At 45.4% G+C, this 19,710-nt stretch overlaps 3 protein-coding genes across 3 annotated transcripts in view; all 3 read left to right on the forward strand.

Moving 5' to 3' along the window:
• Positions 1 to 14,196, forward strand: part of LOC134038650 (early estrogen-induced gene 1 protein-like) — a 29,707-nt gene extending 15,511 nt beyond the window's left edge. The window contains exons 3-13 of the mRNA XM_062484160.1: positions 2,172 to 2,292; positions 2,831 to 2,860; positions 5,276 to 5,392; positions 5,604 to 5,650; positions 6,014 to 6,165; positions 7,501 to 7,605; positions 9,320 to 9,524; positions 9,716 to 9,837; positions 10,496 to 10,565; positions 10,675 to 11,961; positions 12,347 to 14,196. Of these exons, the coding sequence (XP_062340144.1) occupies positions 2,172 to 2,292; positions 2,831 to 2,860; positions 5,276 to 5,392; positions 5,604 to 5,650; positions 6,014 to 6,165; positions 7,501 to 7,605; positions 9,320 to 9,524; positions 9,716 to 9,837; positions 10,496 to 10,565; positions 10,675 to 10,720 (1,015 nt within the window). The 3' untranslated portion in view covers positions 10,721 to 11,961; positions 12,347 to 14,196. The remainder of the gene's footprint in view (positions 1 to 2,171; positions 2,293 to 2,830; positions 2,861 to 5,275; positions 5,393 to 5,603; positions 5,651 to 6,013; positions 6,166 to 7,500; positions 7,606 to 9,319; positions 9,525 to 9,715; positions 9,838 to 10,495; positions 10,566 to 10,674; positions 11,962 to 12,346) is intronic.
• An 860-nt stretch (positions 14,197 to 15,056) lies between these two features.
• On the forward strand, positions 15,057 to 17,590 carry dpm2 (dolichyl-phosphate mannosyltransferase subunit 2, regulatory). The gene is made up of 4 exons (XM_062484355.1): positions 15,057 to 15,190; positions 15,693 to 15,782; positions 15,984 to 16,086; positions 16,790 to 17,590. The coding sequence occupies exons 1-4, from the start codon at positions 15,188 to 15,190 to the stop codon at positions 16,843 to 16,845; spliced, it is 252 nt and encodes an 83-aa protein (XP_062340339.1). The 5' UTR covers positions 15,057 to 15,187; the 3' UTR covers positions 16,846 to 17,590.
• Positions 17,591 to 18,248: 658 nt separating this feature from the next.
• The window catches only part of pip5kl1 (phosphatidylinositol-4-phosphate 5-kinase-like 1), an 8,149-nt gene continuing 6,687 nt past the window's right edge, over positions 18,249 to 19,710 (forward strand). The window contains exons 1-2 of the mRNA XM_062484353.1: positions 18,249 to 18,421; positions 19,520 to 19,710. The exon at positions 19,520 to 19,710 is cut by the window's right edge and continues 25 nt beyond it. Of these exons, the coding sequence (XP_062340337.1) occupies positions 18,407 to 18,421; positions 19,520 to 19,710 (206 nt within the window). The 5' untranslated portion in view covers positions 18,249 to 18,406. The remainder of the gene's footprint in view (positions 18,422 to 19,519) is intronic.

The following is a 19,710-nucleotide window of genomic DNA, read 5'->3' on the forward strand; positions in this document are numbered from 1 at the left end:
GTGTGTGTGTGTGTGTGTATGCCTGTGTGTTTGTGTGTGTGCCTGTGTGTGTGTGTGCCTGTGTGTGTGTGCCTGTGTTTTTGTGTGTGTGTCTGTGTGTTTGTGTGTGTGTGTGTGCGTGTAGTGTGAGTAGGGACAGCCTTTTAACACTCACTTGCGCTGCATAGCTAGCATGCCTGCATAGCAACCGTGCCAAGACACACAGGCCCCGCCCACACCAGGCAGTTGTGGTGAAGTTTAGTGAAGTCATATAAAAGACATGCAATGGCTTGGGCTAAGGATATGTCTAAAACTCATCTTAGTCTGGATATCCTTCCTCACGTTCCTCCTTCTGTCTGTAACAACACAGGTGTCTTCTATTTGAGTTTGTGTGTACATGTGTTCAGCGTGTGTGTTGTCTGTTTAGGGCAGAGTTAGTGTGTGTGTGGTCTGTTGAGGGCAGCCAGACTGACTCATGCAGTCCTGAGGCCACGTCAGCAGGTCTGGGAGCAGCAGATTATCTCCAGACATAACTAGCTGATCAACCTCCTCTCTAACCTGGCCAGTGGGGCTGGAGGTTGAGTTGTGTGTGTTTGTGTGACTGGAAGTGGACGTGTGGGGGAGAGAAGGAGAGAGAGAGGGAGAGACAGAAGGAGAGAGCACAGAGAGAGAGAGGGGAGAGAAAGAGTGGGAGGGAGTGGGAAAGGGAGAGAGGGAATTGGAGAGGGATAGAGAGCAGGAGAGCGGGAGAGAGAGAGAAAGGGAGACATTCTGAACTTGTCATAACATGTCCCAAGTCTCGTGTACCCAGAGAGCATGCTCCCAGTATAGGGAACACACACTACTGTAGATGTGATCATGGTGGGGCATGGCTGACCCTAACCCTCTCTGGAGCCAGGCAGCCTCTCAGGGAGTTCAAACACACAGGAATGAAGGGCCATGTGATGAACGCATCCTTCTCTTCTGCTACGTGTGTGTGTAGCACATGCAGTGTGTCATGGCACATGCAGCGTGTCATGGCACATGCAGCGTGTCATGGCACATGCAGGGTGTCATGGCACATGCAGCGTGTCATGGCACATGCAGCGTGTCATGGCACATGCAGCGTGTCATGGCACATGCAGCGTGTCATGGCACATGCAGCGTGTCATGGCACATGGGAGGACAGATTGGTTGTTGGAGCTCAATTACATCTTCAGCATTCTGAGAAAATGAGTTACTATAGAAATATGCAATAGACAGGAAGGGGAGGTGTCATTACAGGCCTGCAGGGAATAGGAAGGGGAGGTGTCATTACAGCAGGGGACAGGAAGGGGAGGTGTCATTACAGCAGGGGACAGGAAGGGGAGGTTTCATTACAGCAGGGGACAGGAAGGGGAGGTGTCATTACAGCGGGGGACAGGAAGGGGAGGTGTCATTACAGCGGGGGACAGGAAGGGGAGGTGTCATTACAGCGGGGGACAGGAAGGGGAGGTGTCATTACAGCGGGGGACAGGAAGGGGAGGTGTCATTACAGCGGGGGACAGGAAGGGGAGGTGTCATTACAGCGGGGGACAGGAAGGGGAGGGGTCATTACAGCGGGGGACAGGAAGGGGAGGGGTCATTACAGCGGGGGACAGGAAGGGGAGGGGTCATTACAGCAGGGGACAGGAAGGGGAGGTGTCATTACAGCAGGGGACAGGAAGGGGAGGAGTCACTACAGCAGGGGACAGGAAGGGGAGGTGTCACTACAGCAGGGGACAGGAAGGGGAGGGGTCACTACAGCAGGGGACAGGAAGGGGAGGTGTCACTACAGCAGGGGACAGGAAGGGGAGGGGTCACTACAGCAGGGGACAGGAAGGGGAGGGGTCATTACAGCAGGGGACAGGAAGGGGAGGGGTCATTACAGCAGGGGACAGGAAGGGGAGGGGTCATTACAGCAGGGGACAGGAAGGGGAGGGGTCATTACAGCAGGGGACAGGAAGGGGAGGTGTCATTACAGCAGGGGACAGGAAGGGGAGGTGTCATTACAGCAGGGGACAGGAAGGGGAGGTGTCATTACAGCAGGGGACAGGAAGGGGAGGGGTCATTACAGCAGGGGACAGGAAGGGGAGGGGTCACTACTGCAGTAACCAGGAAGTGGCTTCCACTAGGACGACCCCCATGTCTCTCCTCTGAAGGTGTCTCTAATGGCTCTGTCTCTCTGCCTGCAGGGAGGAGGTCCAGCACAACTGTGTATGCTGGAGGAAGAAGTTCTCCTTTGTGTGTAAGATGAGTGCCAGTCCCACCACAGGACTCCTGGACCCCTGCATCTGCAGGGTCTCTGTACGCAAGGTACCTGCTCCCAGCATGCACCTTTCCTTCCTGCTCACCTAGCAGCCCAGCCTAATTTAATGCATTAAGAAATGTGATGGTTTAGCAGAATTCTAAATAGTTACATTTATTTTACACATGTACAGTATCAATATCTCCCTGATGCATGTGCTGTCCTAGGACAGACACTGCTTTACTGCGAGGATTGGTTTTGCCAGGGTTACAGAGAGTCACTAGGGTTACGTACCACCGCTCCCAAGAGCGCCAATCTCAACTACTCGTCTGTGTTGCCATGGTACAGACAAGAAGGAACACAAAATGATCTGGTTTCGGCTACAGTAGACATATTATCATCTTCTTGTAAATGCTATAGTAGACATGTCATGTTGTAGCTACGTATCTGCATTCATTTGTTCACTGTAACCTCAGTTATTTTACTGAAAGGGCAGGGAGTAAATTTAAATGTATTTGAACAAGTTGAAATCTATTTAATATAATGTATTAAAAAAATAAACACTGCTCATTGAAACATCACAACAACAACACTCTCTCATTTCAGGAACTAAAAGGAGGAAAAGCATTTTCAAAGGTAAGCATTTGACGTAACCTAGGGAAAACCTGACCGAGACGGTAACCTAGGTCAGTGGTTCCCAACCCTGGTCCTCAGGGACCCCCTGTCCTGCATGTTTTAGATGTTTCCCTGCTCCAACACACCTGATTCAAATGAATGGGTCGTTATCCAGCTTTGAAGAAGCCTGCTTATGACCATTCATTTGAATCAGGTGTGTTGGAGCAGGGAAACATCTAAAACATGCAGGACAGGGTTCCCTGAGGACCAGGGGTGGGAACCACTGACCTAGGGAACACCTGATCTCCAATGTGAAGCAGCATTTTACAGCTGCAGCAGTAAAGAGGTGGTGTCTGCTATAAATGTCATGAGGAGGTGTGTGTCTGGGCTTCAATACTAGCCTCTGTGCTTCTAGTCCCCTCAATATACAGTAAGAATCATTTTATGCTGGGATATACAGAACAGAAATGACATGGGGAGGGGCGGGTGCATTTCAGGGCATGGCTGTAGTGTCTTGCCAATAAATGCATCTCCTGCTAACTCTAACTCTGACAAGGAAGCTGCCACATGCATGAAACTTACTCTGGTTACTCATACTAGTCCCTAGTCCATACTAGTTAGAGTATCAGGACAATCTGATAGGGTATTTTGCACTGTAAAATCATCCATACTAGTCTCTGTGCTTCCATACTAGTCTCTGTGCTTCCATACTAGTCTCTGGGTTTCCATACTAGTCTCTGTGCTTTCATACTAGTCTCTGGGCTTCCATATTAGTCTCTGTGCTTCTATACTAGTCTATGTCTCCATGTGTGTGTGTGTGTGTGTACTGCGTGTGTATACTGCGTGTGTGTGTACTGCGTGTGTGTATACTGCGTGTGTGTGTACTGCGTGTGTGTGTGTACTGTGTGTTATGGAAGCTTGCTGGATGTTATCATTCAGACAGCGCTCTGGCCGCCCCTCGCTGATCCGTCCAGGAAGGAGCTGGTACCAGCTCTGCTGACTCAGCACTGACAGGCAGGACATGTGACATGATGGTGGACAAGGTCTCTGACCTCTCTAGTCCAGTGTATGAGTCAGGAAGTCTGTTCTCTGTTAGAGTCTTCGAGTCAGCAGAACACCTAGTGTAGTTCTAGTAGTGTTCTAGTTTTGTAGTGCTGTAGTGTTCTAGTGCTGTAGTGTTGTAGTGTTCTAGTGCTGTAGTGTTGTAGTGTTCTAGTGCTGTAGTGTTGTAGTGTTCTAGTGCTGTAGTGTTGTGGTGACTGTTCTACTAAACTTAATTTAGTGTGTGATATGTTCTAACAGTGGGTACTGGTTCTGCTGTGTTGGAAGACTGGTTCTACTGTTTGTGGCGTGTTGTAAGACTGGTTCTACTGTGTGTGGTGTGTTCTAAGACTGGTTCTACTGTTTGTGGCGTGTTGTAAGACTGGTTCTACTGTGTGTGATGTGTTGTAAGTGTGGGAACTGGTGGAGAGTGAAGGGGACAGAGAACTGGAGAGGAGGAGGATCCAGGTGGGGGGGTGGGGCTGTGCCCCAAATGGAGTGTGTGTGGAAGTTCTGCTTAGGCGACCTTGCAAAGCCTCCCCATGGTTAGGTAACAAAGAGAGGATTAACCCTGTGCAGCACAGGGTGTAACCCTAACCCTAATGTGGGCAGAGGGAGGGTTTCTATTCTAATTATAATGAAGGAGGAAACCTGATGAAACATGTTATCTATTGCTAATGACATTTTTGAATGACATTTGATTAATTGAACTGACACTTTTATCCAAAGAAACATACAAGAAGGTGCATGTAGAAAGTTGAGCAGAATATCAAGGATCGGAAGCTCAGACACAGTGTAAAGTACCATCTCAGCTACCAGGCACAGTGTAAAGTACCATCTCGGCTACCAGACACAGTGTTAAGTACCATCTCAGCTACCAGACACAGTGTAAAGTACCATCTCAGCTACCAGACACAGTGTAAAGTACCATCTCAGCTACCAGACACAGTGTAAAGTAACATCTCAGCTACCAGACACAGTGTAAAGTACCATCTCAGTTATATGTACACTGTGCCATTGTCATTGTTACATCTCCTCTAATCTTTTGTATGTTATCTTATCCTGCGTGTCTAACTATTTAAAATACCTTTATTGTCTTTAAAAGCTTCACAAGGCATCAGACAGCAGGGTATTTGTTCATGTAATGTAATATTGGCTCTCCCCATCTTTCTCCCCTATCTCTCCCTCCCCATCTTTCTCCCCTATCTCTCCCTCCCCATCTTTCTCCCCTATCTCTCCCTCCCCATCTTTCTCACCCTATCTCTCCCTCTTCCCCCATCTTTTTCTCTCCCCCTGTCCCCTCCTCTCCCTTCCCATCTCTCTCCCCTTGTCCCTCCCTCTCTCTCCCGCTGCCCCCCACTTCTCCCTTCTCCCTCGTGTCTCCCCCCTCTCTAGCTGGGCTTTGCTGATCTCAACATGGCAGAGTTTGCAGGCTCAGGGTCTGCTGTGCGCTGCTGCATCCTCGAGGGTTATGACACCAAGAACACACGCCAGGACAACTCCATCCTCAAGGTAGGACAGGCAGAGAGACAGAGAGGTAAACAGGCATACACACAGTTAGACAGGCAGTCAGACAGGTAGATCGCATCAGTCAAGGTCATCATAGACTGCAGTTGTTCTGTTACTGTGTTTATTTAGTTCAGGTTCTGCCTATAGCACTTACGGGTTGGTTTAGTGTTGAGCTTCTACCGTCCAGTGATACTTAACATTTCACATTCCGCAGGTTACGATTGGTATGACTCTGCTGTCTGGGGACCCCTGCTTTAAAACGTGAGTGTTTAACTACTCATGATTTGACCTCACGCCAGCTACTGGGCTTGATGGTTAAACGTTCTACAGTGGTTGCTGATCAGAGAGAAACTCAACATGGGTAACACATCACATGGTTCCTTAACAAATGTTCATCTATTAAAGTTGGTACGTTGTGACTTTTGTTAGAGTCTCTATATATGTACGACCACATACTGATCTACCCACTGTAGTTATAAAGTATAATAATGCCTGGTCATAAAGAATAAAGACATTGCTTTGCTTATAACTGTGTCCTGGAATAACATTGTCATGAACTAACATTGATGAAGCAAAGAGAAGGTCTTTGTGACAAAATGGGTGAAATAAACTGCATTGCTTCAGGCCCCCCAGCACAGCCAAGTCCACCTCCTCCCCAGGTCAGGACCCCTCCTTGCAGCTGGCCTGTAAGGGTGAGGGCACCACCACTCCCCCAACACCAGGGGGCAGCACTGCAGGACGGCCACTCAGGGCAAGACCTCCTCCGCTCACCTCTGGTAACTACATTTAGTCATTTAACAGACGCTCTTATCCAGAGCGACTTACAGTAAGTACAGGGACATTCCCCCTGAGGCAAGTAGGGTGAAGTGCCTTGCCCAAGGACACAACGTCATTTTGCACGGCAGGGAATCGAACTAACAAACTTCTGATTAATAGCCTGACTCCCTAACCGCTCAGCCATCTGACCCCTAACTAGGACAGTCTGTTTTCATTACAGGGATCCAGGGTCGCTCAGGATGACCAGGATCTCGGTGTTACTGCCAACGTTCTTAACGTTTTGTGTCATTTTTATACTCGGTGTTAGTGCCAATTCCACATTCTTATTGAGTTTTGTTTAGTTAACATCAGTCAGTGTTAGCATCAGTCCGTGTTAGCATCAGTCCGTGTTAGCATCAGTCAGTGTTAGCATCAGTCAGTGTTAGCATCAGTCCGTGTTAGCATCAGTCCGTGTTAGCATCAGTCTGTGTTAGCATCAGTCCGTGTTAGCATCAGTCAGTGTTAGCATCAGTCCGTGTTAGCATCAGTCCGTGTTAGCATCAGTCAGTGTTAGCATCAGTCAGTGTTATCAGTCAGTGTTAGCATCAGTCCGTGTTAGCATCAGTCAGTGTTAGCATCAGTCCGTGTTAGCATCAGTCAGTGTTAGCATCAGTCCGTGTTAGCATCAGTCAGTGTTAGCATCAGTCCGTGTTATCAGTCAGTGTTAGCATCAGTCCGTGTTAGCATCAGTCCGTGTTAGCATCAGTCCGTGTTAGCATCAGTCCGTGTTAGCATCAGTCCGTGTTAGCATCAGTCCGTGTTAGCATCAGTCCGTGTTAGCATCAGTCCGTGTTAGCATCAGTCCGTGTTAGCATCAGTCCGTGTTAGCATCAGTCAGTGTTAGCATCAGTCCGTGTTAGCATCAGTCCGTGTTAGCATCAGTCCGTGTTAGCATCAGTCAGTGTTAGCATCAGTCCGTGTTAGCATCAGTCAGTGTTAGCATCAGTCCGTGTTAGCATCAGTCAGTGTTAGCATCAGTCCGTGTTAGCATCAGTCAGTGTTAGCATCAGTCAGTGTTATCAGTCAGTGTTAGCATCAGTCCGTGTTAGCATCAGTCCGTGTTAGCATCAGTCCGTGTTAGCATCAGTCCGTGTTAGCATCAGTCCGTGTTAGCATCAGTCCGTGTTAGCATCAGTCCGTGTTAGCATCAGTCCGTGTTAGCATCAGTCCGTGTTAGCATCAGTCAGTGTTAGCATCAGTTAGTGTTATCAGTCCGTGTTATCAGTCAGTGTTAGCATCAGTCAGTGTTAGCATCAGTCAGTGTGGTTACAGGTCCTAACTCTGTGTGGTTGCAGGGGTGCCTGGGGAGCAGGAACAGAGCATGTCCAGCCCTGACGAGGTCGTCCATTCTGGACACTCACGCAACTCCAGCTACGCCAGCCAGCAGAGCAGGATTTCAGGTCAGTCACTTACATCACATGATCACTTACATCACATGATCACTTAGTAACGTTTTATTTGAGGTGATCTGGATGTGAAGTAATTTGGTTGTGAAGTCATCTGGATTTAATTTAAAATAGTTGTGAGGTCATCTGGATGTGGGGTAATCTGGGTGTGAGGTAATCCTGAATGTGAGATCATCTGGGTGTGTGTGAAGTAATCCTGAATGTGAGGTAATATGGGTTTGGGGTTATCCAGGGTGCAGGGTATTATGAGTGTGCGCTAGTCTGGATGTGAGGTAAAGGGAGTCAGGTGGCTGAGCGGTGAGGGAATCGGGTTAGTAATCCGAAGGTTGCCAGTTCGATTCCCGGTCATGCCAACTGACGTTGTGTCCTTGGGCAAGGCACTTCACCCTACTTGCCTCGGGGGAATGTCCCTGTACTTACTGTAAGTCGCTCTGGATAAGAGCGTCTGCTAAATGACTAAATGTAAATGTAAATGTAATGTAAAGCAGGATATGAGATGCATGTGAGGCTGTCTGGGTGTGAGGTAATCTGCATGTGAGGCTGTGTGGGTGTGAGGTAATCTGCATGTGTGGGTGTGAGGTAATCGTCACTTTATTTTCTTAATAAATAAATTGTTATGTCAAATGTAATCTGCATGTGAGGCTGTGTGGATGTGAGGTAATCTGCATGTGAGGTGATCTGCATGTGAGGCTGTGTGGATGTGAGGTAATCTGCATGTGAGGTAATCTGCATGTGAGGTGATCTGCATGTGAGGTAATCTGCATGTGAGGCTGTGTGGATGTGAGGTAATCTGCATGTGTGGGTGTGAGGTAATCGTCACTTTATTTTCTTAATAAATAAATTGTTATGTCAAATGTAATCTGCATGTGAGGCTGTGTGGATGTGAGGTAATCTGCATGTGAGGTGATCTGCATGTGAGGCTGTGTGGATGTGAGGTAATCTGCATGTGAGGTAATCTGCATGTGAGGTGATCTGCATGTGAGGTAATCTGCATGTGAGGCTGTGTGGATGTGAGGTAATCTGCATGTGAGGTCATCTGCATGTGAGGTGATCTGCATGTGAGGTGATCTGCATGTGAGGCTGTGTGGATGTGAGGTAATCTGCATGTGAGGTGATCTGCATGTGAGGTGATCTGCATGTGAGGCTGTGTGGATGTGAGGTAATCTGCATGTGAGGTAATCTGCATGTGAGGTGATCTGCATGTGAGGTAATCTGCATGTGAGGTAATCTGCATGTGAGGTGATCTGCATGTGAGGCTGTGTGGATGTGAGGTAATCTGCATGTGAGGTAATCTGCATGTGAGGTGATCTGCATGTGAGGTAATCTGCATGTGAGGTAATCTGCATGTGAGGTGATCTGCATGTGAGGTAATCTGCATGTGAGGTGATCTGCATGTGAGGTGATCTGCATGTGAGGTAATCTGCATGTGAGGTGATCTGCATGTGAGGTAATCTGCATGTGAGGTGATCTGCATGTGAGGTGATCTGCATGTGAGGTGATCTGCATGTGAGGTGATCTGCATGTGAGGTAATCTGCATGTGAGGTGATCTGCATGTGAGGCTGTGTGGATGTGAGGTAATCTGCATGTGAGGTAATCTGCATGTGAGGTGATCTGCATGTGAGGCTGTGTGGATGTGAGGTGATCTGCATGTGAGGCTGTGTGCATGTGAGGTGATCTGCATGTGAGGTAATCCTGGTCTACCCCCAGGGTACAGCACAGAGCACTCCCGGTCCTCCAGCCTGACGGACCTCACCCACCGGCGCACAGCCTCCAGCAGCAGCAGCGCCTCTGGGGGCGTGTGCACCCCCACCCTGACCCTGGCCTCCGCAGATCCCCACAGCGACCCCCCGGGCCGGCCGGAGAGGCCCCCCAGGCCCCCCCGCCCTGCCCTGCTCTCCAAAAGACCCTCAAGGTAATCTAACTCTAATTCTAACCCACACATGAACAAAGGCATTGTTGTAGCTGTTCTCCATTTTCCAGCACATGTGAATGTGTACCCAACTCGACTCATGTCAACTACAATATATTGCTGGATAGCTCAATGGTATGTGTGTGTATGGTGGCCCTGCAGGGTCATAGCTTTAGTTAACCCTTACCTGACAGGAGGCAGAAGGATTCGGTGGAGAGCCACCCCACCTGGGTAGACGACACACGCATTGACGCTGACGATGTCGTGGAGAAAATCCTTCAGAGCCAAAACTTTGCTGATGTCAGCAACAACGAAGGTGAGATGAAGCATACATACTGGAAAGTACAAAATATCCCAACTACAAGGTTTATAACAGCCCAGCTTCTTCAGGGGGGGGGGATCCCTCACCTCCTCCCCCTGCTTTCAGACAGACACCAGAAGGAGAAGAGCTCCTACCTAACCCCACACTACCTAACCCTCACCTCCCCCCTCCTCCCCCTGCTTTCAGACAGACACCAGAAGGAGAAGAGCTCCTACCTAACCCCACACTACCTAACCCTCACCTCCCCCCTCCTCCCCCTGCTTTCAGACAGACACCAGAAGGAGAAGAGCTCCTACCTAACCCCACACTACCTAACCCTCCCCCCTCCTCCCCCTGCTTTCAGACAGACACTTGAAGGAGAAGAGCTCCTACCTAACCCCACACTACCTAACCCTCCCCCCTCCTCCCCCTGCTTTCAGACAGACACCAGAAGGAGAAGAGCTCCTACCTAACCCCACACTACCTAACCCTCCCCCCTCCTCCCCCTGCTTTCAGACAGACACTTGAAGGAGAAGAGCTCCTACCTAACCCCACACTACCTAACCCTCCCCCCTCCTCCCTCTGCTTTCAGACAGACACCAGAAGGAGAAGAGCTCCTACCTAACCCCACACTACCTAACCCTCACCTCCCCCCTCCTCCCTCTGCTTTCAGACAGCAACCTGAGGCTGTTTGTCAGCCGGGATGGGACCACGTCACTCAGTGGAGTGCAGATGGGCAGCAGGTGAGGCCTGGTGCTGGGGAGGGTCCATTAATATGAAGGTGTGTGAGTCCCAATACTGAAAGAGAGGTAGGGTCATATGACAACCTTTCCTGTTTTGTTCTTCCTCCAGGGTGACAGCTGGGGTCTTTGAGCCAGTCGTGATTGAGAGCCATTAACTGCTGTTAATGCTACACAGCTCGGTGTCTCCTTCCATTACCTGGTGTAGGAGAGACACCCTGATGATCACCTGGTGTAGGAGAGACACCCTGATGATCACCTGATGTAGGAGAGACACCCTGATGATCACCTGATGTAGGAGAGACACCCTGATGATCACCTGATGTAGGAGAGACACCCTGATGATCACCTGGTGTAGGAGAGACACCCTGATGATCACCTGATGTAGGAGAGACACCCTGATGATCACCTGATGTAGGAGAGACACCCTGATGAACACCTGATGTAGGAGAGACACCCTGATGATCACCTGGTGTAGGAGAGACACCCTGATGATCACCTGATGTAGGAGAGACACCCTGATGATCACCTGGTGTAGGACAGACACCCTGATGATCACCTGATGTAGGAGAGACACCCTGATGAACACGCGGCTGGAGATGGAGAGTTGAGGTTTAGAGGGTTAGTGGGTTGGGTTAGGGTTGTTATGTTGTTAGGGTTAGTGGGTTGGGTTAGGGTTGTTATGTTGTTATGAGATTGAATGTTTGCACATGAACCTGTCTTTGATGTTCACTTTTAGAGAAACCATTGTACTGCAGTAAAAAAAAAAATATTGTGCACTTAATTTAAAATATTTACTGAACTGGTGGAAGGTATTTTATCCAAAATATTACAGCACTGGCAGCCATCTGATGAAACATGTATCAGTTCAGGTTAGTGTTGCCGAGTCAGGTAATAAGAAAGGTACAAGCTGGAGTTGTTCTCTGATGTGATGTTCATCACATATGGCTGCACACAGACAGGGAGGGGGATTCTTGATCCTCTGCTATACCATTAGTGTTGTCTCTGGGTGCTTGCCTTGAGAGAGTAATGCTTGATGAGAGACAGCAGTGTTGAGCTCACCAGCTGGTTTGGTGACTACAGAAGCACAGGGAAGGTTTTTACTTGAGGTAGAAACTGGAGAGAGCTACAACCCAGGCAGCCGCTAATGTATGACTGCACAGACAGCAGAGATCTGAGTGGAATGCATGTTAGATCTTATAGTTTAAAAATGTACCCTTCTGATTGTCTGACTACAAAAATACAATGTTTTATTTTGAAAAATGTAAGTAGTTAGCTGGCTAACTCCCCTGTCTCTGCACATGCTGGGTCTGCAGCTGGGGTTCTCAGAGCCGTGGAGGCACCCGCAGGGTCAAGGATGCATGCTGCAGGGTGAAGGGTGCATGCTGCAGGGTGAAGGGTGATGGGTGCATGCTGCAGGGTGAAGGGTGCATGCTGCAGGGTGATGGGTGCATGCTGCAGGGTGATGGGTACATGCTGCAGGGTGAAGGGTGCATGCTGCAGGGTGATGGGTGCATGCTGCAGGGTCAAGGGTGCATGCTGCAGGGTGAAGGGTGCATGCTGCAGGGTGAAGGGTGCATGCTGCAGGGTGAAGGGTGCATGCTGCAGGGTGATGGGTGCATGCTGCAGGGTCAAGGGTGCATGCTGCAGGGTGAAGGGTGCATGCTGCAGGGTGAAGGGTGCATGCTGCAGGGTGATGGGTGCATGCTGCAGGGTGAAGGGTGCATGCTGCAGGGTGAAGGGTGCATGCTGCAGGGTGATGGGTACATGCTGCAGGGTGACAGGTGCATGCTGCAGGGTGAAGGGTGCATGCTTCACCAATCTTCCACTGTGTCCTCGTCAACAATGGTTTCAGTCAATGCTCCCTCATCCGTACAGGACAGTGTCCTCTGAGTGTGTGTCTCCATGTGTTTACGTGTCTGTTTGCGCATGTGTGTATGCGAATGCTTTAAAGTAAAACTATGTGTATGTGTGCAAAGAGTGATTGTGTGTGTAAGCAGATCATTTGCCTGTGCAAGGGAGATTTTAAAGAGCTTGTTTTTCATTTGGTCTGAAAGTTGAAATCAGGAAATGTACAAACTCTTTGTTTGATTTGTGTCTTCTAAATGTAGGTAATCTTTTTTATATATACTTAATTCAATCCCTTTGTCCAATAATAGCTTTCATCTTTAATTATTTGTTTAATCAACAACCAAAAAGTGTGAAAATGACCCATGTATGAAATTTTGCCAACTTGGATTCTTTATTTGAGTAAGTCAGAACACGTCCTTCATCCTCCGAATCTCAGAGAGAACGGACCTGAAACGACCTGCTGCTTACAGGATGTTTATTATTGTTCTTCACTCTTACACCTTCATGATTGTTATAGGTGTTGTGTTTGTGGTGTGTGTGTTGTGTATGTGTGTGTATCCTTGTATACAGCAAAAGAAACCACTGAATAAAGTTTGAAATCCTCTTCATTGCGTTACTACTCTGGGACATTAGCGACCCCTGACCACACAAGGACCTGTTGTGTAACATGACCACACAAGGACCTGTTGTGTAACATGACCACACAAGGACCTGTTGTGTAACATGACCACACAAGGACCTGTTGTGTGACATGTCCCTCTGGACAACACTGGATTTCAAAATTACCTTTTTTTAAATAATGAAACCACTATATTTGTTTTGTGGTTTTAGAAAAAAAGTTGTTTTCCCTCTTTCTAAGAACAGTCTGAACCTAAATAACTTTACTTTCTGTTGTTGTGATTCCAAATCAGCAGGCTGGTTTACCTTTTCGTTTGTGGTGAAAATATTGCTATGTATGTGGTATGTATGGTATGGTAAAATGTTGATCTTCAAGTTAACTACATACATATTCTATCTAGTGTATTCTCTATACTGTACATACACCCTGAAGATGAAATAATTGTTCCTCTGCTACTGTTTTCAGAAAGTGTATTGTTTGAGTACGTTTTTTTTCCTACATACTTGACAGTTTGTAATGTGATTTTTTTAACAAAATCGTAGTGCTGTCTCTGGTGTCATGGATGAAACACAACACATTCTTTTCTTTTTGGCTACATGATGTACTGAATATATGTTTATTTTAGGTATGACATTTCCATCTAAAGACAGACTTAATCATTCATTTAAAGTACCTTGGCTTTTGTTTGTTTTTATATCAATTGACACATTTCCCTTATAACAAAGGTGTATCTCTAAATCAACCCAAATTCAGCACTGGTCATCATTGTAAAGGATTTAATCTATGCACACTTTGAAGACTCACAGAACTTTACCCAGATTGTAATCTAGACTTTTAATATGTATATTGATAAATATATAAAATATGACATATTTATTATAAAAATCTAAACAGTTAGTGAATTGTATCAACATAAAACTATTAAATTGCTATATTAAAAAAATGATTATTTTACATAAATTTTAAAAGGCAATTCTCTAAAGTTTTCTATTATTTATGCCTGGGGTTTCCTGTCCCTCTAGATAATAGCAGTGAGACGAGGAGAGGTTGAATTATATTTGTATACAAATACTGTATTTGAATGTCCTATTCTTGATTGTATATGTCTATTGGAAAAGTTTCATTTAATATTTTTGGGGAAATAAAAAGGTTGGTAATCTGGAACATTGTTTCTGTATTAACTATTTAAGCATAACATAATCAATTATAGTACAATTTGAAAGTAATGGAAAAGTGACCTCATTTTAAGGTCCCTAGATTTGAAAGAATTACTCATGAATCAAGCATTTAATAAAATATTGAAACTGCAAATAGTGGTAATGCAACAAGTGGTTAAGGTTAATTGAACACCTTAAAATAATGTTTACGGTATCCTGTGTCACGATACTTAAAGAAAAGATACATCTTTTTTTATTATTTTTTATGTCTGACCCGACCAGTCGTGAAGCAGGGTTGCACTGTTCTTGGTGAAATCATACCAAACATTCCCCCTCTTGTTAGAAAATGAGCACTTACATTATCTTGTTTCTCAAGACTTTCTCTCAGTATCTTGATTCCAGAACCATGGAGGTCATATGGAGTTCAGCAACACATTTTTGGTACCCTTTTCATTATACTGCACAAACTAGTTTTTGCTATAATAGTCAACAAATGTGAGAAACAGCGCCCCCCAATTTTTGCCTGAACATTTACGCCTCCGGCACGAGTTTGATTGACAGTTGTTTACAGGCGATTTGCTGGAACAAGCCAATTTATTTAAACACTTACCTTATTTACAGTTTATTTACAGTTTTTGTGTTGGCTTTATTTTTCATTTCCATGACTCAACATTACCTCCTAAACTGGGACGGGGTTTAGGATGTAGGTTTTTATGTTGGAATTTCTGTATTTTCTTCGTTTTGGTTTGGAGTGTGGGTCACCGGTCTCACACTCCTGAACAGTAGGTGGCGGTCTCATAAACGTTGGTTGCAATCTGTCACAACTTTAACCGAAAAAGAAGAAGAAAAAAACCTAGACATTCTTTGCGTACTTCGTTGTTTTGTAGGCGTGACCGTGACGCAGACGCTGGTCAAAACGGCATGTATAATAGCTAGCTAATTGATATTAGCTTCATCCAAGACGTTTTCAAAACAGGAACCTAGCTACACCTCACGTCATGGTAATTATGTATGTTTTTATTTAGCTACCATGCGAAGATTTGCAGTGCACGGTTTTTGTGAAGACTACATTAGTTGCTGCAAAACTATTCTTGACAGTTTGTTAGAGCTAGCTAGACTAGCTACAGTAGCTAATTAGTTGTAAGTCCAATCATACACTACCTAGCTAGTACTTGCGAATTAGAATGTATTGCTTACGAGCTAGCAAGATCAATCATAACTTAATCTTAAATCCAAAACTGGCTCAGATTAGTCAAATACCGTAGGTGTTGTATTCGAACTAGCTTCTTGTCTGAGTGTCTGTGGTGGAACCGTGTCGCGTAGCAAGCTGATGATCAACTTGATGAGGTACTGAGCTAACAAGCATCGCTCCTCTCTGTGTAACTTTTATTCAAGACAAGACAAAAGCGAGCGGACACAGTCTTTGTAACGTTCCTTGAAGCTATTGCATCGCAGACATGAACTTCACTGAGCCAACGTGTCAGATCCCATGTGTGTTTCCAGGCCACGGGGACAGACCAGGCCGTGGGCATGAGCCTGGTTGGCTTCAGCCTCTTCCTGTTCACCTACTACACGATCTGGGTCATCATTCTGGTATGTAACATACAGACGTGATCGGTAGCCTACAGTAACAGTATACCCTATCAGTTTACTTCAGTGCTTGTATTAATTGTATCTGCCGGTAGTACTATAACTATCACTAACCCTAACCCAATACTGCTAGTTGTGTTTTAGCTTTAGTAAAACAGTTTTTTACGTATTTACCACATTAAGTTAATCTTGGTTCTGTTGCAGCCCTTTGTGGATGGTGACCATGTTGTACACAAGTATTTTCTTCCGCGGGAGTATTCTGTTATCCTGCCTGGGATCGCAGCCCTCCTGCTGCTGCTCTTTATCGGTGAGCTGCTTCATCACACAACATCCTCACTGCTTCATCACACAACATCCTCACTGCTTCATCACACAACATCCTCACTGCTTCATCACACAACATCCTCACTGCTTCATCACACAACATCCTCACTGCTTCATCACACAACATCCTCACTGCTTCATCACACAACATCCTCACTGCTTCATCACACAACATCCTCACTGCTTCATCACACAACATCCTCACTGCTTCATCACACAACATCCTCACTGCTTCATCACACAACATCCTCACTGCTTCATAACACAACATCCTCACTGCTTCATAACATCCTCACTGCTTCATAACATCCTCACTGCTTCATAACATCCTCACTGCTTCATCACACAACATCCTCACAGGAAACAGGAGCTCGCTTCATCTTCTTCATGCACATAATAAAGTTTAACTTTTCTATGTTATGGATTAGTACAATAAAGAGGTTGGGATTTAGTTTAACCTAATCGGGTCATCAGTAGTGTTTGGTTGATTAGTTACAGCTTCACATGAGGAAGTACATTCTGAGATTTTAAAACAAACACTTGAATTTCTTTCATCATTTGTATTGGTGTTGGAACATAGGTATTAACATGGAAAAAATAGCTCACACAACTGAAAATGTCTTTGAATAAAAAAAGGACTAAACTTGCTTACATAGCCAGAATAACCTTCCCTCTCCTCTCTACAGGGACATTTATAGGTGTGGTCACTTGGAAAAATCGCAAACCAAAGAAGGTGGACTAAAATGCAAGCTGTCAGCATGATGAGATGTGTCTGCTTGCTGTGCTATTAGTGTCTCTAGAACCTCTTGGTTATCCTCATTCCCTCAGGGTTAGCGGTCTGGCCTGTGCCACCAGCTGAACACTCAAGACCCAGACAATCTAGATGACGGGAGAATTGTGACAGGATTTGTTGAAGAACTGCTCAATAATTTTTTATCACATTTGTCCTTCAATAAGAATGCCTACAGTCTTGTTGTGATGGTGTGTACTGAAGAATTCTGTCATTAACCACTGATCAATTAACAATAATAAAGATTACAAATAATGATTACTCTATTGCTTTTATTTTGTTTTGAATGTTCTAAATATAATTAACAATTTGCTATATTAGCTCCTGGTCATATTTCCATGAGCTAGCAAGGTATAGATCAAACATTGTTTATTATATTTAGAACATTTAAAACAGTATAAAAGTCATATAGAAAACATTATTTGTAATCGTTATTATTGTTAATTGATCAGTGTTTAATGACAGACCTCTTCATTAGTGTTATCTACTCTAAAAGGTGGTGTGTTTCATAGACGTCTGTGAGGATGAACAGGTCCAGATATATGTTCCACTTGTTAGGACATGTTATTCTAACCTGAAATGCTTCTTTATCAAGAAAGTCCTTTTTTTAATTGTCATTATTAATGTGTTTACACTACATGTTAGGAAAGTTCATACTTCATTAAAAAAATCGAATGTAAACACAACTGCAACATCACTTTGAAGACTCCTGAAGAATTATTATCTTCTTAACGGTCCAAACATAGTTTTTCTTGTCCAGTCAACTAGCTAATGGGAAACTAAAAGCTAAATTGACAGAAAGCTTTTATTTTATTTTTTAACAAATCCCATTCTATAGAGAGTCATTCTATAGTATAGACATGTCTACTTTGATCACATATAGATAATAGTTCTGTTTCAGCTGCATAGAGCATAAGAAAGTCTCTGCTCTGGGCTGGTGTTCTCACAACAGTCAGGGTGAAGCCTGTGACTGTAGTGAAACTTGGAAGTAAGCTGACATTTGCAAATGGGAAAACAAGGCCTGAGTCATCCTGCAGAAAACACGTTTCTCAATGAGATGTTTCTGGCACATACACATTTGTGGCTTACTGTGGTTCATTGAATGCCTTGTTTTCAGTGTAACTTGCTTTCACACAGGGTGTTAGGATGGTTGTAGATGTGTAGCCTACAGCTTCTCAGTGTTTCATTCTTGTTTGCCGTTGTTTATAACATACATACATTATTTATTTATCACTAACATACTTATTTAGCTGATATTTGAAGAATTCTGAACCACTGGAGTTTGAAGTACACACCCTTATAATGTGTTTGTCAGAATCGTGGATTAGACTATATCATCGTCATGAACGTGAGCCTGAGTCCAGGACATATCGATAGATTCCGCTCCGTGTTGCTGCATCACCGCTTGCGCTCATTCACAGAAACAACGGATTCATTTGGCATGGAGGGAGTGCTCTGATAACTCGTATCCTTCTGAAGAGTGAGGCAGGAACGACCTTCATTACCGGCCTCGATGAGTCTAACTGAGGCAAGTATTTGTGATTTTATCTCAGCTATGTCCGCGTCTATGAATTTATAATAATATAGGCTACATGAGATTACAATTGAGAATCAGATGCTATTATTTACGCGCATGGCGAGAAACTTGTTTTACGCGAGCGATCGGAACATCACCGGCCACTAGAAGATTTCCATTGGAGGTAGGCTAAATCCATTGAAATGCCCCAATATGGACATAATACCATAGTTGTGGCTCTAAATGAGATGGTTTAAATTCAGATGATTAGAGTCTGTTGAGTGGTCAGAAGTGACAGTGTCCGGAGGTGATGAGGACTGTGGCCTGTCCTAAACAGCCATTCAGACGGGTTCTCCACAGACCATCTGACCCAAACTGAAGTCATTGCTGTAACCCCTCAGCAGGAATGGAGAATTTAAGGGGCGGATCCAGATTTTGTTACTTTGATTATAGATTGGCTACTTAAAGCACAATAGTTATTATTCCACACAGCAACGACTCAATAGTTATAGAATAGATCATAAAAGGTTTTTGCTGATGCTTGAGTTAACTGCAACATCCAGGCACTTCACATGATACCTCTCTTTCCTTAAGTACCAGTTGTCAAGGAGACAAGCTGGTTGATTCATTATCACTGGTTGTATTTACATATCTCATTACGGTGAGAATACATTTAGGTGAGATGGACAGAGAATGAGAGTGAGTAGTTACACCCACCTGCTTGTTTCAAACATTGGAAATGCATTGTGCCAAAGTTAATCAATATCCCGCCGATACAAGTTTCCATTCTCTGCACCCAGTAAGCTTCAATAGTGCCACAGCGCTGTCAGGACAGAATGCTTGTTGCTAGGCAGGTTTACATAGCAACACAATTGTTTATTGCTGGGAAGAATACCTGAGACTGGAACACGTCTCAGGTCAACTTTACTAGCTTTGTGCAAAGGGTGAAAACATCTGTTGTTTGACGTGTGCATACAACATAGAACTCTATAGAGCTACTGTTGTGTGAAGTGTGTGTGCGTGGAGTTATGGTTGTGTGAATTGTGAAGCATGTGTGTTGCAGGTTTAAGCGGTGTGTGTGTACCTGTTTAAAGTGTGTGTGTGTTGCAGATGGAGATGTCCAGGGCTGTGGGTCCAGGGCCACCCCAGCGCTCTCGCACGGTGAAGAGGAGGCTGTGGGGAGGCCTGAGACAGCAGTGGAAGCTGTTGGGCCTGTTTGAGATCGACCAGCAGCACGACTTCTACAGCCTCACCTGCATGATGAAGGAGGGCCTGGCTGCCGCCGTGCAGAACACCATCGA

This window comes from Osmerus eperlanus, chromosome 18 (assembly GCF_963692335.1).
Source record: "Osmerus eperlanus chromosome 18, fOsmEpe2.1, whole genome shotgun sequence".
NCBI lineage: Eukaryota > Metazoa > Chordata > Actinopteri > Osmeriformes > Osmeridae > Osmerus > Osmerus eperlanus.

What these genes read in the sequence shown, in the direction of transcription:
- dpm2 (XM_062484355.1), top strand. An exon ending in CGATCTGGGTCATCATTCTG is followed by an intron (nt 15,783 to 15,983) that starts GTATGTAACATA and finishes GTTCTGTTGCAG; the next exon opens with CCCTTTGTGGATGGTGACCA. An exon ending in CCTGCTGCTGCTCTTTATCG is followed by an intron (nt 16,087 to 16,789) that starts GTGAGCTGCTTC and finishes TCCTCTCTACAG; the next exon opens with GGACATTTATAGGTGTGGTC.